This window comes from Panicum hallii, chromosome 8 (assembly GCF_002211085.1).
Source record: "Panicum hallii strain FIL2 chromosome 8, PHallii_v3.1, whole genome shotgun sequence".
NCBI classification, from domain to species: Eukaryota; Viridiplantae; Streptophyta; class Magnoliopsida; order Poales; family Poaceae; genus Panicum; species Panicum hallii.
The window spans coordinates 3,447,937-3,463,387 of record NC_038049.1 but is presented as its reverse complement, the minus strand read 5'-3'; the positions used below and the strand labels follow the sequence as shown (position 1 = coordinate 3,463,387).

General features: G+C 44.0%; 1 protein-coding gene, 1 long non-coding RNA gene and 1 pseudogene across 2 annotated transcripts; all 3 read right to left on the bottom strand.

Moving 5' to 3' along the window:
- Nucleotides 1-128: 128 nt before the first annotated feature.
- LOC112902351 (receptor kinase-like protein Xa21) lies at nt 129-3,781 on the bottom strand. Its single transcript, XM_025971386.1, has 4 exons — nt 3,713-3,781; nt 3,461-3,553; nt 656-3,377; nt 129-560 (listed from the first exon to the last, which is right to left on the bottom strand). Exons 3-4 carry the CDS (start codon nt 3,327-3,329, stop codon nt 193-195), a joined length of 3,042 nt encoding a protein of 1,013 aa, XP_025827171.1. The 5' UTR covers nt 3,330-3,377; nt 3,461-3,553; nt 3,713-3,781; the 3' UTR covers nt 129-192.
- A 549-nt stretch (nt 3,782-4,330) lies between these two features.
- LOC112903486 lies at nt 4,331-6,077 on the bottom strand. The gene is made up of 3 exons (XR_003230817.1): nt 5,895-6,077; nt 5,044-5,244; nt 4,331-4,583 (listed from the first exon to the last, which is right to left on the bottom strand). It is a non-coding gene; the product is annotated as an uncharacterized LOC112903486 (long non-coding RNA).
- A 179-nt stretch (nt 6,078-6,256) lies between these two features.
- LOC112902612 lies at nt 6,257-12,107 on the bottom strand (annotated as a pseudogene).
- Between the last annotated feature and the right edge of the window lie 3,344 nt (nt 12,108-15,451).

The window sequence follows — 15,451 nt, the reverse complement described above, 5'->3', positions numbered from 1 at the left end:
GCTGCGTTCTTTGCTTTTATCAGTTGACTACTGACAGTTATATTATATGAAGAGAACTACTGTGAGGCTGTTGCTGCTCATGTAGCGCAATTTGTGAAGCACAATACAGATTTTCAAGAACACCAGCTGAACAAGAATTATTCTGCAAGTAATTCATTCAGATTTCAGAACATAAAGTACTGAGCTGGTCCTTCAGTTTCCTCTAAGATACGCATCCCTGATTCCGTGCAGCTTGGCAGCCGCCTCCTGCATGCTGATACGCTCGCTGGGGGATGCCTTGGTGCAGCAGAGTCCGATGCTCAACACAGACTGCAGAACCTGTGCTCCACCCTCCCTGATGGCCGCTGGTGTCTCCTTGCTAAGGTCCAGCTCCTCCAGCAGCTGTGGGTCAACAATCTGCAACACATTTTCAGGGAAGTTGATCTCTACGAACTTTGCAATGCTCATCCCATCCTTGAACATGTCGTCTGTTGGCCTCCGTCGGATGAACATCTCGAGGAGAACAACTCCGAAGCTGTAGACATCCGAGGCAGTTGAGACTTGACCTCCCCCTGCGCATTCTGTAAATTGCATGTAGGAATGGTTTGGTTCAAATGAACAGAGTAGTAATGAAGGACGCCACTATTTAGCTAGAAAACAAGAATAGGGACAACACCTGGAGCGACATATCCAATGGTTCCCTTGATTGCAATTGATGAAGTTGAATATGAGTCTACAGTAGATGATGTTGCGGTACTAGATTTGAACCTTGCAAGCCCCAAGTCTCCGACATGCGCTACCATATCATGATCCAGGAGGATGTTGCTAGGTTTCACATCACAATGTACAATGGTACCTTGGTGGCCATGGTGTAGATACGCCAAAGCATCAGATACATCCACAAGGATGCTTAACCTTTGATCCAGGGAAACATAGTTCAAATATGAGGAGCCTTCGCGGTCTCGAGTCGAGTACAGTAAGTTATGCAAGTCTCCTCGTGGCATGAACTCATATACTAAGGCTTTGAAATCGTTCCCATTAGAATCCATAGTTGAGCATGCAGTAAGGATAGGAACTAGATTGCGGTGCCGCACATTTCTCAAAGCATCACATTCTGCGATGAAACTCTTCTGTGCTCCTCTTGTCTCTAGACTGAAGACCTTTATAGCAACCACATTTCCATCTTGAAAAAGTTTTCCTTGATAAACAGAACCATACCTTCCCTGGCCAATTAGATTGGTTGTTGCGAAGCCTTCTGTTGCTCTGAAAAGGTCATTGTACGAAAGTTTCGGGATTTCTCTTCCAAATGAGGGTAGAGAAATAGATCTGGCCGTCTGTTTTCGCCTTTGGAACAACAGCAAAACAGAAATCACCACAGCAAGTATTACTGCTATGGCTACTGGGATCACTACTTTCAGTATCATCGAAAGTTTGTGCTTATCTGAATCCAAAGGCGTGCCAGGACATGTCGATAGGTGTAACTCTGGTGGCCCACCACAAAGTCCCTGATTTCCATCAATTCGCATAGCTGTTCTATTATTGAATATCCCTTTTGTTGGTACCTCACCTTTAAGTTTGTTGAATGACAAATCTAGTTGCTCAAGAAGTTGTAGGTTTCCGATAGATGCCGGTATTGACCCAGTTAAGTTGTTGTGAGACAAGTTGAGAACTTTTAGAGTTCTTATATTTCCTAATGACACTGGGATGCTTCCACTGAAAGCATTGTGATCAAACTCGATGCCTTCCAAACTCTCACAGTTACCCAAGGTGGTAGGAATTTCTCCAGACAAATTATTTGACGAAAGCTGCAAATCTGTGAGTTGTCTGGCATCGCCAATGTCGGGATGAATCATTCCATCTAGGTTGTTGACATATAAGCTGATCTGCACAATTGTTGGGATTCTGAATAGTTCCTTTGGTATGCTGCCATAAAGATTGTTATTGGAAATGTTCAGCACTTTAAGGATTGGAAGGTTTCCAAAGCTTGGGGGTATCTTTCCGACCAACCGATTCGACTCTAGATTTAGTTCTGCCAATTGAGTCAGATTTGTAAAGGATGATGGAATGGTCCCACTAAAGAAATTGCTGCCTAGTGATATCTTTTGCAGATTTTTCAGAGACCCAAGCCGTTCAGGAAGCACACCTGAAAATTGGTTCACAGCCAGTGATACAGTGTACAGGTTATGAAGGTTTGCTATACCAGGAGGAAATTCCCCTGATAACTGATTTTCTGCAAAGTATAGATACTGGAGCTGATTGGTAAGGTTGCCTACTGAAGCTGGTAGCTGACCTTTCAGAAGATTCCCAGTCATCGAGAAATCTATTAGCTCTGTGCAGTTGGCCAAGCTGTCAAGAAACTCCCAATCTTGCTTGCTCTCTGCTTGCAGCTGATTATATTCAAGATTCAGCATTTCCAGCTTGTTCAGTCTGCCAATTTTACTAGGTACCACTCCACTGAAACTGTTCCTGGATATCTCAATGTAGTACAGATTGGAAGCGTTTGTCAATGAAGGAGGGATCTGATCTTGAAAGAAATTGACAGGCAACTCGAGCAACAGAAGGTTGCGCAGTGTGCTACCGAGATCAGGTGGCACTTCCCCACTGAACTGATTGAGAGCAAGACTGAGGTCAGTGAGGGCAGAAAGATTCATGATGGCCCGAGGAAACCTGCCTGACAACTGGTTGGCACCCAAGTACAGCTGCTGCAGGTTTTGCAGCTTGGCAAACTCATCTGGGACACTGCCCTCAAAGTGGTTGTCAGCGCAGCTAATCGCATCCAGCATTGTGATGTTGGAAAGAGAAGCAGGGATGGTTCCAGCAAGATCATTGACTGAAATCTGCAGCTGGCGAAGGCCAGGGGGCAACTCTGTCGGGAACGGCCCAACAAGGCCGTTCCGGTGCAGCCATAGCACCCTGAGGCTTGAACAGTTTGCGAAGCTCGGTATCGTCCCCTGCAGCGTGTTGTTGCTCAGGAATAGGTACTGCAGCTGCTGGAGGTGGCCAAGGGATGGAGGGATGCCTCCGGTGAACCGGTTCGTCGCAAGGGAGAGGTTCCTCAGAAATGTTAGATTGCCAAGCGACGGAGAGATTTGCCCAACTAGGCCTCGCCTTTCAAGGCGAATGGAAGCGACACGGCGTGGGCTGGTGGTTGTGCAGAGGATGCCTTCCCAGCTGCAGAAGTGAGTGCTGTGGTTCCATGAGGCCAAGGCTTGCTGTGGATCAAGTGTGATCGATCTTTTGAAGTCAAGCAGTGATAACAGGTCTGTTTCGTTTGCATCAGCGGAGCTGCAGGTGACGGCGCTGCAGGCCATGATCAGCAGAAGAAACTGTCCAATTGCTGCAGCCTTCATGGTGATAAGCTCCTAAATTTTGTTAAGATATTTGTTACTACGTAGTACCTAGAAGCATGGACACCAACAGAGAAAATTTTAGATAGCTGGAAAAATGTGGGCTGGCGTTTAGTTACTGGTACTTGAAATACCTGAAAGAATTTTCACCAGAGTTGATCTTGTTTATCACTCCAGAAAAGCAAGATCCTGACTTCACAACTCACAGGACATGAAAACTGCCGCCACTGCAACAAGAGAGGTTTTCTTCAGAACCATAAGGAACCAAAGCTTTTTCTTTTTTATTTAAAGCGAACGATGGAACGAAGCATAGGAGCATCAAGGAGGAGGTCAAGCTAGACGAATGAGATGAACAGAAAAAGGTTACTTGAAGATGAGATGCTTACAGTTACCTGAATGGCTGATCAGTAGAGCAGCAGCCGGCAACGCGTACCAGCGAGAGAACTGTAACTGCAAGCACGGCGGTACAGTCCGGGTCACTGAACTCCTGCTTGACTACAGCTTATTGCTGCCTGAGTGCTACTTGATGCACACGCTCGAATGGGTGCTAGATCAGCATGCATTTTCTGGGCAATGCTGCGGCGGTCAACGTCTCCGGCTCGATCGCCGAAAGAAGAGGAGGTTCTAGTACAAAGTCTTCGCGGTGACCACATCTCCATTGGGACCATACCGTACTAGACTCTTTTCTATGTGTTTATAGATGATGTCAGGTAATAAGGTACTACTAGTCTTTAGGTACGCGACACATCTATATAGCCAACCAGTTCTGACTTCTCACGATCTCTTAGGGCAGTACTCCTCCTGCTGTCAACATCGACGGCTCTTTTCTTTTTCTTCTATAATACGCAGGAGAGCTGACAATCTTTGTGATCCTGCGAATGCATGTTTAATACATCCCTTGACAGCATCTGGGTTCATACAGACCTCACAGATGACGTAGATTAGAGAGGATGGCATGACATTTGGAAGAACAGTACTATAGTCCGACATATAAAAAGGTCATATAGTATACATGGCGAAATAAACAGTCACAAGTCACAAAGTGAACGCAATTAAGGACTACTACACGGTCGACATCTCACATGCTGAGGTTTCACACATGCACACTGAGCAACGATTAGGATGATAATTTTCTTTTTGGGATCAGATAGAGCGAGTGCCACCCAGAGCGTGAGCCAGTATTTGATACTCCGTTGTCGCCATTGGAAGTCAACTTACGGAGCCTTGGATTTGTTCTGTTCAGACCTCCTACAAAACCTGGGTTATTATCAGCAAGGATAATGTACATATAATGACGACATTACTGAACAGCATGAAAAACACAACAATTGAGGTGGACAAAAAATATAAACTATTCATCTAGCAAAGTGTTTCTTTCTTGTCAAATAATCAAGGACGAGCAAGGGAATGTCCTTTGTCATCGTTTGAAGAGAAGAGAATTACAACGCCAAACCTCCTTAGAGGAAGGCACCGGATAACACAATCCCCGATTGAGGATAACACCTAGAAACATAAACAAACCACATAACCTCTTGCAACAACAACGTTGACTCCACCAAAGTACCACTCTTTCTCCTTCTGGAGCTAGGTGACCTTTATTCTCAAATCTTGCAAACGACTTCGAAATCAAAAGTAACAGTTGTGAATTGTAATACAGCGAAACACATGCTCGGTGCTGAAGCTTCAAGCAGCTTTGCAGGAATAGAATGTATCTTACCGAAGTTTAGCTTCAGATATGCCTCCTTAATTCCATGCAGCTTTGCAGCCACTTCCTGCATGCCCATGCGCTCATTTGGTGATGCCTTAGTGCAGTGAAGTCCAATGTTTATCACTGAAAGTAAACACTCCATGCTCTTCTCCTTCATGGACGCTGAAATTTCTCGTGAGAAATCTTGCTGCTCTTCTAGTAGTTCAGGATCTGCAATCCGTGATATCCTGTCAGTAAAGTTTGTTTCAACAAATTTCACGATGTTCAGTCCATCATCAGGGCCGGCTCTATGATTTTGAGTGCCCCCAAGCGAACCACGTTTTATGGGCCCTTTAGGCTAATCTTTTTTATATTTTGTAACATGATAAAGGAGATAATAATACTAATGACATTATATAATTTTTGAAGAACAATGTATATAATACAATCTATACAAACTAAAGAGTGGAAAATAAAATAAGTATGATTACGTCAAATAATAACTAAGCTCCATAACTCCATCAACAATAATGTTTCAGTCCTCCAAAAAAGCTCCTTCGGGCATTTCTTGATACAAAAGTATTTTCAATGTTTTCCAAGATATTACTGCCATTGAACTTCATTGACATCAACATTACTTGAACCGACAAAGAACTTATGTAAAGAACCCCTTTGCGATTCAACCGATTGATCATCATGTTTTCTCTTTTTCCTTTTCTGAGAACCTGACAATTGTTTCTTGGGCAACATCTAAGATCTAATCAGAAAAGCAAGTAATGGTCACCGCCTCACTGGAATTGAAAGTTTAGAACTAAATATCTAAGACACTAGATAAATATTGAATAAAAATTATGTACGAAAATTGAAAGAATAAGAATTACCAATCTTCTCTAGAGACAGGAGTCTGTCAGTCTGGACGTCTGGCCTTGCTCGCTTGCCTCTTTGGATTGCAGGATTACCTGATTGGTCGATTGGATCAGCCGGCGATCAGGCACTCAGGTAGTAGGCGGCGGCGGTGGCAGCAGCAGCAGCAGCACTGCAGCACTACGGGCGTGGGCACCTGGGGCAGCTTGCAGACGGGGCGACGGACGGGCAGAGGGCGTGCCGGCGTGGGCACCTAGGCACGGCGGCAAGCCGGCTGCGGTCTGCGGACTGTGGTTCGGAGGGACGGAGCGGCGCGGCGCCTCGACGTCTTGTTGCCTCGTCTTCTGCTGTGGTCATACGATTAGCAAAGGGGATTAGATTAGATTAGATGTTGGGCCCCCGGCGGTCGCCTCCGGCCAAAGTCTCCGATACGTGCTGTCATGTTGTCATCCAAAAGAATGTTGCTAGGCTGCAGATGACAGTGGACAATAGTTCCTTGGTTGTGTTATGGTGGAGGTACTCCAATGCATCCGCAACATCCACCACAATGCTTAACCTTTGAGCTAACTTAATGCGGCTCCGAGATGAAGTGTTTGCTTCATCTCGATTCAAGCTGTACAGTAATGCATGTAAGTCACCTCGTGGCATGAACTCATAGACCAAGGCCTTGAAATCATTTCCCGTATAATCAATAGTGGAGCATGCAGTTAGGATGGGTACTAGATTGCGATGCCGCACATTTCTCAGAGCATTACATTCTGCGATGAAGCGCTTATGTGCTCCCTTTGTCTCCAGGCTAACAAGTTCGATAGCAACCACAGTTCTACCTTGGAACAAGTTCCCCTCATATACGGAAGAATATCTTCCTTTGCCTATTAAACTGGATGCAGAGAACCCCTCCGTTGCCCTCGCAAGATCACTGTAAGAGACTTTGGGAAATTTACTTCCAGATGAGGGCGAAGAGATGGATGCCGTGTTTTGCTTTTGCCCAAAAAGCAATAGACCAAATATGATCACAGCAAGTGACAACATGCTGACCAATGGGATCGATACTTTGAGCGCAAGAGATTTCTTGTGCCCAGAGGAACTCAATGGCATCACAGAACATGCGAGTAGGTGGAACTCTAATGCCCCACCACAAAGCCCTGGGTTTCCATCGCACAGCAGTTGCATTCTTAAATATTCCTTTGGTTGGGACCTCACCCTTAAGGTGGTTGAATGACAAATCCGCTTGTTCAAGTAATTGTAGGTTGCCAAGAGGCAATGGTATTGACCCGGTCAAGTTATTGTGAGACAAATTGAGAACTCTTACGCTCCTTATGTTGCCTAATGATGTGGGGATGCTTCCGCTAAAAAGATTCCGGTCCAGCTTGATTTCTTCCAAACTTTCACAATTACCCAGAGTTTTAGGAATATCTCGTATAGCTTATTGGATGAAAGATGTAAATAAATCAATTGCCTGGCATTGCCTACTTCTGTAGGAACTTGTCCATCTGGGTTGTTAAAAGACAAATCAAGTTGCTGAATTGTTGGAATTGTGAAGATCTCCACTGGTACTAGACCATGAAGAAGATTGTTGGAAATGCTCAATATTTCAAGCACTCGAAGGTTCCCAAAACTTGAAGGTATTTTTCCGTCAAACTGGTTCAACTCTAGAAGGAGCACTGCCAATTGAGATATATTTGAAAGGGATGATGGAATAGGCCCTGAAAGCTTGTTTCTCGTTAAGTCTATTCCTTGCAAGCTTTTTAGAGTTCCAAGCCGTTCAGGAACTATTCCGGTAAATTAGTTTTTCTCCAATCCTAAAACTATAAGGTTGGGTAGGTGTTTTATGCCCATAGGAAAACTGCCAGACAATTGGTTATTTCCCAAGTATAAACGCTGAAGCTGAACAGACAGGTTGCCTAATGAGCTAGGTACCTGGCCTTCTAGTTGATTAAACGCCAGCGATAAAGCTTGTAGCTTACTGCAGTTGGCTAGGTTATTAAAAAACTCCCAGTCTTGCTTGCTATTTGCTTGTAGTTTATTCAACTCAAGATTCAATATGGAAAGTTGAGTAAGTTTACCAAGGGAGCTAGGCACCACCCCTGTAAAATTATTGGCTGATATGTCAATTACAAAAAGATTTGAAGCGTTACTCAATGTAGGTGGGATGCGCCCTTGAGAGTAGTTTCCACCTAACTCAAGCGATTTGAGAATGGGTAGAGAGCTACCTAGATCATATGGTACCTCACGGCTTAAATGATTCCCAGTAAGTGCCAAGGCTATAAGAGTAGAAATATTCAAGATGGCTTGTGGAAACCTACCGGACAACTGATTGCTATTAACAAACAGTGTTGTAGGCTAGGGAACTTTGCAAACTCATTCGGAATGTTGCCCTTGATTTTATTAAACGTGCAACTAAACCTTAGTAGTGTTGTGATATTTGAAATAGAAGAAGGGATGGTTCGAGTAAGATTATTAAGTGCAAGGTTCAGCTCTTGAAAATGAGGAGGCTGAAAGGACCTCAAGATGCCTAGACGGGGTTGAATAGGCTAATCTGAAATTTAAAATACACATGTCCGGATACTATATCCGGATACACCGGATTTTGTGTCCGGAGTTTCCAGAGAGTCCGGGTATGAAACAATCTACACAAAAATAAAGATACTGATGCTGTAACTTAGATCAAGTAAATTTAGAAGAGCTAGTGGTACCTTTGGAGTGTTTCTCACCAGTTGTCTTATTCTAGAGACTTGTATACCAGTAGATCGATCACAAACTCTAAAATGTTAGTCTCACAAGCAAAGTTCAAAGTAAGGTGATACGGAGAGGCAAGGATTTGTTTCCCGAAATTCACTCCCAAAGGAGCTACGTCTCCATTGAGGAAGAGTTCAAGAGACGGTGCTTAAGAATCCTTATGCTCCTCCCCAAGGGCGAGACCGATGCTCAAGTCTAAGGTCACTTACTATAAAATCCTCCGAGAGGATGGCGAGTACAAACTTCTCGTGGAGCTCACAATACGGCTGAGTACTCACAAACAAGCCTAGCCATCTAGGAGCACTTAGCTCCAAGAGTAACAAACTTCAATCACCGGCTTGACAAGGACTAGTGCTCAAGGGATTTGAATGGCAGCTCACTAAGCACAAATCTCTCCTCTTGCAACACTTTCACTTGAATCCCCAATGAAAATCACTCAAAGATGGAAGGAGGGGTGTGAGATGGCTCTTTCAAGTGTTTCAAACTGTACAGCACGAAAATGGGCAAGAGCCAGATCACTGTTGAGGGTATGGGGGTATTTATACCCCACTCCAAAAACTAGCCGTTGAAGCAAGAGGTGCCCGGAAACTCCAGGCAAATGTCTGGAGACTCTGGATACTGGGGTCCGGACACTCCAGACTCAGAGAAATCTACTGACGGGGAACATATACCCAGAGACTCCGGGTATATATCGAGATACTCCGGACTTTGTGTCCGGACATTCCGGATCTGGAATCTCCGGACTCACCAGGGACACTCTCAAAATTTATGGTGTAAGTTTGACTCTCATGGATTCTATAGGTACTCTTGAACACTATTTCCAAGTCAAAAACTGTAAAAATAAAGTCCCTCTTGATAGTACGGGTTTACTGTACTCAAATACAAAATAAAAATCTATTCTTCGAGACTTTCAATCACCACTTTCCATTTTCTTTTTGAGATGTTGTGCTTCACCATATGTTTTGCTTTCTCAACTTCAGCACCTACACACATGCTACATAAATGCGATTAAATGTACATGTGTTTTGTCATCTAAAACCAAAACCCACTAAGGGGCCTAGATATTTTTCAAAGGCAAATCGAAAACTGTCCAACTAGATTGTTGCCATTCAGCCATAAAGTCTTGAGATTCAGCAATTTCCAAAATTAGGCATGGTTCCTTCTAGCGTGTTATTACTCATGTAGAGTCTTTGCAGATGATGCAAGTGGCTAAGGGATCATGGTTTTAAATCGCCGGCTAAGGCGTTTAGTGGCAGGGCTGCCATTACGGTGTTTAGCGGGCTATAGCCGGCTTTAGCGGGCTAAATACCATAGCGGCTGCCCTTCCTAGCAGTTATAACCGGCTATTTAAAACCTTGCAACGGATTAAGGTATTTGTCCCGTAAATCTATTGTTAGATAGGGACAGATTTGTTAGGAATGTTAGGTTTCCGAGTGAATAAGAGATTGGCCCTAGCAAACCTTGGTTTGTAAGATCAAGAGAGACGACACGGAGTGGAGTCTTCACTGCACACAAGATGCCTTCGCAATGGCAATAGTGTGTGCTCTCATTCCAGGATATCAAGGCCTGCTGTGGATCAAGAATGATTGCCTTCTTGAAATCAAGCAGTGAAAGCCAATCTGTTTCGTTTCCACTTGCGAAGGTACAGGTAAGAGCATGCCCACTGCAAGCTATGAGCACCAACAGGAACTGAACGGTTGCTGTAACCCTCATGGTTATTTTGTTGAACTTGAGATCTTGATTTTGTGAAAACATGAAAATAAAGTAAATTTTAGATGGACTATATATAGAGCGAATGTTAGCAGATATTCACATTTGTGTCATGGAAGTACCTTGTCGACTTTGTTCAGTTTTACTTCAGCATTTTCTTCCCTCAGGAGAATTGCTTCTGTTCATTCAGCAACAAAGTGGAAATTAAATTCCAGCCACTACAGTTTGGCTATTATTTCATAAGTCGTTACTAACTGAATTGGCCTGCAGATATGTATGTAATCTTTATTCCAAATCCTGCAACATAGATTCAGTTAGTTATTCAGTCTATATACATGATTCTGCTGCTAATTGAGATTTCTGAAGGAAATGCAAAAAAACTAAACCCATGGACAATATCTGTAATACGTTATAGTGTTATACATGTCATTAATTTAATTTGGAGAATTGTGATTATACTCTAACAACCGTTCTGACGCGTACGTAGCAGCCCCCAAGGATTGAAATCAGAAACAGTATATGACACAAGGTGCGCAATATATATCATGAACAGAGTAGTAGGTTCTAGATGATCTTGTAGAGAAGCAAGATAAGATGACGAAACAACCTGTAATCTCCAAGTGGAGAAAAACTCGGTGAAGCCAACTCACAACTCTGACGACAGATTCAATGTCTCTAGGATTAAGCTTTTCTTTGGCAAGGACATATCACATAGGCTCTTTCTTTTGTCTTCCGTCCTATATGCTCCTTTGCTTTCATTTACTTGATTCTGTTAACTTCACTATTTATGTTTTGCACACTAACAATTTTTTATTTGTGCACTTGTAATGAATGGAAATCGTGCATTTGTCACACAAGGAGAATAATTAATAACATTGGAGTATACTTTTGTCTTTTACTATTCAAGGAAATACACCAGTTATATTGGCATAGCATGTCGCCATATCTTATATTGGCATGCACAGTATCAAGTAAAAAACAAGAGAAGAGAGTATTCTTGCTTTTATTCGGGTCACAGGAGTTGCTCTCTACTCTGTTATGGCAACTATGCTGCAGTGCATGGTTGGTCAACAACTAGATTAATTAGTATTCTTGGGTTCAATATAATTTATTTATAATTTTGTCGGTCAAATTTTCTAACTTTAGCCACCAATATTGAAACCATTAGATAAATTAACCAAAACAAGATTGATGCTACTAGATTCATCGTACAAAACTACTTCCATAACTGTTTGTGTACAATAGGTTGGTGATGTTGATCAATATGATATCAGGGGCAATTATTCGAACGCTGATTGAGATGTTTGTCCACTCCTATTCCATATCTGAGGCTTTAGTGAGCCACCACTCATGTGGTTGCATATGCAGCTCAAGTACTATTCCAGACTGCAGACCGTATTGTCTCTACTAACGTAATAGGGGCTTGGGATGGATGAGCAGCAGAGAGCGACCTCATCTGACCCACCATTTGTGCAGTTTCCGAAGTAATAAGAGAGGTTAAAGCAAGATGACGATGAACACGAGCGAGATCCTTACTCTGGCCTCTGTGTCCAGTGGTGAAGCCCCGAACTGCCGGCGGTTGGCACGAGGAGGCAGAGGCATCCGATGGTCGACTGGACTGGACAAAATATGACGGTCGAGCTAATGTTCTTGCTGCAGCCACGCTCCTTTGGCTGCAGATTTATAGCCTTATAAGCAGCCATGCATCATGAACTGGTAAAAGTATGCTTCTTGCTTACTGGTATGCCGTCCTTTTTCGCAGTTTTTGACCCTGACTTCATCGTGGACCAAACAGATTAAGTCTAGAGCCATTTGCTTAATTATCTTTAAGGAATTTTTAATTAAAATTGCTATGTTTGGATGAATATGTAGCATTGCTTTCCAATAAGTGCGCTCATTTACCATCCAAACCCGTTGCCCTTTCACGCATCCTCTCTTGTGGTTCTCCATCCGTCTACCTTCCCTCCCATTCCGTGGTGCTCTCGTGTGAGCTGTCCCACTCGATATGCCACTCCTGCTGGCTGGCAACCTTGGCTGGCCTTCCTCATATGTCAAATGCATGCAAGAGTGAAGTAATAAATTTGCAATGACAATATCTCGTGAAAAAAAATACACCAAGCAATAAGAGGAATGACAACAGTTGACTTCCCACGCACAGAGCAAAAATCAATCAATTATAGAGACAGCGACCTGAGTAATGGCATCACAATAGCCACAACTAGGCCATTTCATATGGTGTTGTTTCCACACATGGATTCAAAACTTTCACAAAAATCAACGTCATAGAAAGGGTTCGTTCTGCTAGAGGACAATGAACCGTGCACCTTGGACCTTGGATCGTCGACTTGGTGAGGAATGGACCATGGCTGCGTTTTGTAGTGACTTTGTTAGAAAAAAAATTGCTAGCTAGGATGTGTCTGAGAACATCCAGAGTGACCTCAATCCCTTCGCAGAGGCAATTGAGGTTTCCCCTAAAATTAAACCCTTTCCTAGTGTTCTTGGTCGAATTTGCAAAACCGCGGGTGAAATCTTAAACTTTTTATGAGGTCTATTGGGCAAATATTCATTGTGTATGTACGTAGATATGGCTAAAATTTTGTTGGATTTAGACCCTCTTTGGTTGGATTTCAAGTTTGGGGCTTTGAGATGTTCATAGAGTTCGTTATTTTTCTCATGCTCTTTTCCGAATCTGTGAAATTGGTGGAAATCTATTGATATTTTTTGGAGATATCTTGGGGAAAGACTCACATGATGTTGAGCCTAAGGTTCAAGTTTCATGATGTTGTAGACTGTTTAATCGAGTTGAAGATTTTCGAATCACCTGTCATCATATATAGGGTGTTTTTTTTTGCTGTTGCAAATCAACTTCTGCAAATTTTTGGGACTTGCACAAATTACTAACGCAACTTTGCAGAACTTCCATGAATATTTGCGGAACATACGTACTTCCACAAATTATTAGTTCTCTCATTCACCTCCATCAGATCGCCATTCTATTAGGGAATGTATAGCCATGTATATGTTGTGTCTTGTATACCAAACCATATTGGGTTATATATATATATATATGAAAGTCACCCCCATCCAATGGGGTGTGGTGTTTTCCAATTATTCTACATGGTATCAAGAGACCGGACTGCATCTGGTTCCTCTCCTTCCGCTGCCAACCCTAGCGCCGCCGCTTTCTCTATGGCCGTGCGCACCACCACGCCCTAGGGCCGCCGCATCCACCTGACGGCGCCGCCCACGTCCTCTGCGCGACTTCTCTCGCGCGCACCAGAGCCGCTGCCTCCCCTGCAGCGCCGTCTCCCAGCCCTCCTGCGCGCTCCCTCTGTCGCGCATCTCCCTCTCCTCTCGTCGATCCACCTCGGCGTCCTCTTCACCGGCGTCATCTGCTCCTGCCATCTACAACAACCCGTTCGCCACAGTCCCTGTCAAATCTCACGTCCCCATCACCCAGGAGATGAAGAACCCCCAATTTCAACAAGTGGGTCGCCTTCTTCCAGACCGTGGTGGGCAAGTTTGGGCTCATGCATCATATTGATGGCACTGCTCCGAACACCAACGATCCGCAACGGCTACAGGAGGATTGCTGTGTCCCCCATCCAAAGGTGCGTGGTGTTTCCCAATTATTCATTCTACACATTCTGGTACTTCAGTAGTAGCCACACCCTCTTGGTGTACCAGCAACTTCCTTGCGTGTCATCCTGCTTTTTCTCGTCGTTTAGGAATGGAACTGCAGCTCCATCTTCTTGAGCACTTTCTGCCCCGTGCTCCAATTACTCATGATTCTCTGAACTCTACAGCCTTGCTCGATTGGAAATAAACGAACTAGCTACAGTATTTGCTTTGGACTTATCTTTTATTATGGTATCGTTTGATTTCAATAACAGGTATTGATAGCCTGCAGTTCTAAAGGCTCAAGTAATGCACTGCTCCAAGAAAAGCAAATTTATATTTCATCTTTGACCCAATTTCAGAGAGAGAGAGAGAGAGAGAGAGAGATCCATGACCATGACTCCATGAGTAACCTTAACGGGCCAATTTTAATTCCACTATTATTGATGATGAGTTGTTGACATAATGTCCTCTCGACCAACATAGCTGTTATTGTCAAGTTTTAGTACTGCAAAATGGAGACAGGCTTGTGCAGCGCAGAAAATCAGTTCGCTATGGTGAATGATGGTGCCCAACTGCGCAAATGTTAGGGTCCCGCGTGCGGGTGCGTGCTGAGACTATTTTTCAAAAAAGGGTTAAAAAATTAAATTCGAAAAAGGGTATCGTTTTGGAAATTTTCAGAAAATGGGTGCCTCCCGCCCGATCAACGGGCCGGAGGCGTGCCGGGCCCCTCCCGAGAGCCTCTTCGCGAATAAGAAACTTTTCTTATTCGCGAAGAGGCCCCAAAAGCATCCCGCTCGCCCAACGGGCGGGAGGCATCCCGCCCGACCAACGGGCGGGAGGTTCCCATTCTTTCTTATTTTTTCCAAATTTATATTTTACAAACTATTTAAAATTCATACTTTTTTCAAATACAAGATTTATTCGCCATACTCTTTTGTATACATATAAAATTTTAATTCAATTTTACGAAGAAGATTACTGTATCTAGAACTCGTACGAAGATAGTTAAACGATAACGTTTTGCAACGTAGAATCCAAATATTACGATAGTACCATACATCAACCCATTAAAAATAAAATAGTATCATACAAAAAATAGTTTAAATATATAGAGTCCACCGAATCAGGAGTATCTACTCCGCCTGTCCCGGTCCTCGCGCTCTCTTGGTCCCCCCAGTCCTAGGCTGTCAGCGTATGTGCCCCTCCGAGTACGTGAGTGCATCTGGAGCACGGTGAGGACGAGGCGGAGGAGGCGCCGGCGTGAACGGGTCACCCTGGGACTGTGGAGCTGGAGCGTCATACGTCGGGGAGGGACCAATGATGTCAGATCCGGCGCAGCCGCCCACCAACTCCGACAAACTGACAGAGCCGCCGTCCCAGCCGTCCCAGTCCGGCACACCGAACAGACCACCGTGTGCAGAAGCTCCCATCGACCAAGCATGCTGGATATAGCCCTGAGAATACGGAGCAGTTGGCGTCGAACCCGACGGAAGAGACGTTCTTG

Bases quoted from the DNA above. Each gene is read 5' to 3' on its own strand.
- LOC112902351 (XM_025971386.1), bottom strand. From the start codon at position 3,329: ATGAAGGCTGCAGCAATTGGACAGTTTCTTCTGCTGATCATGGCCTGC. The intron at 561-655 runs GTGTTGTCCCTA...TGCAATTTACAG, and splicing joins CATTGGATATGTCGCTCCAG to AATGCGCAGGGGGAGGTCAA.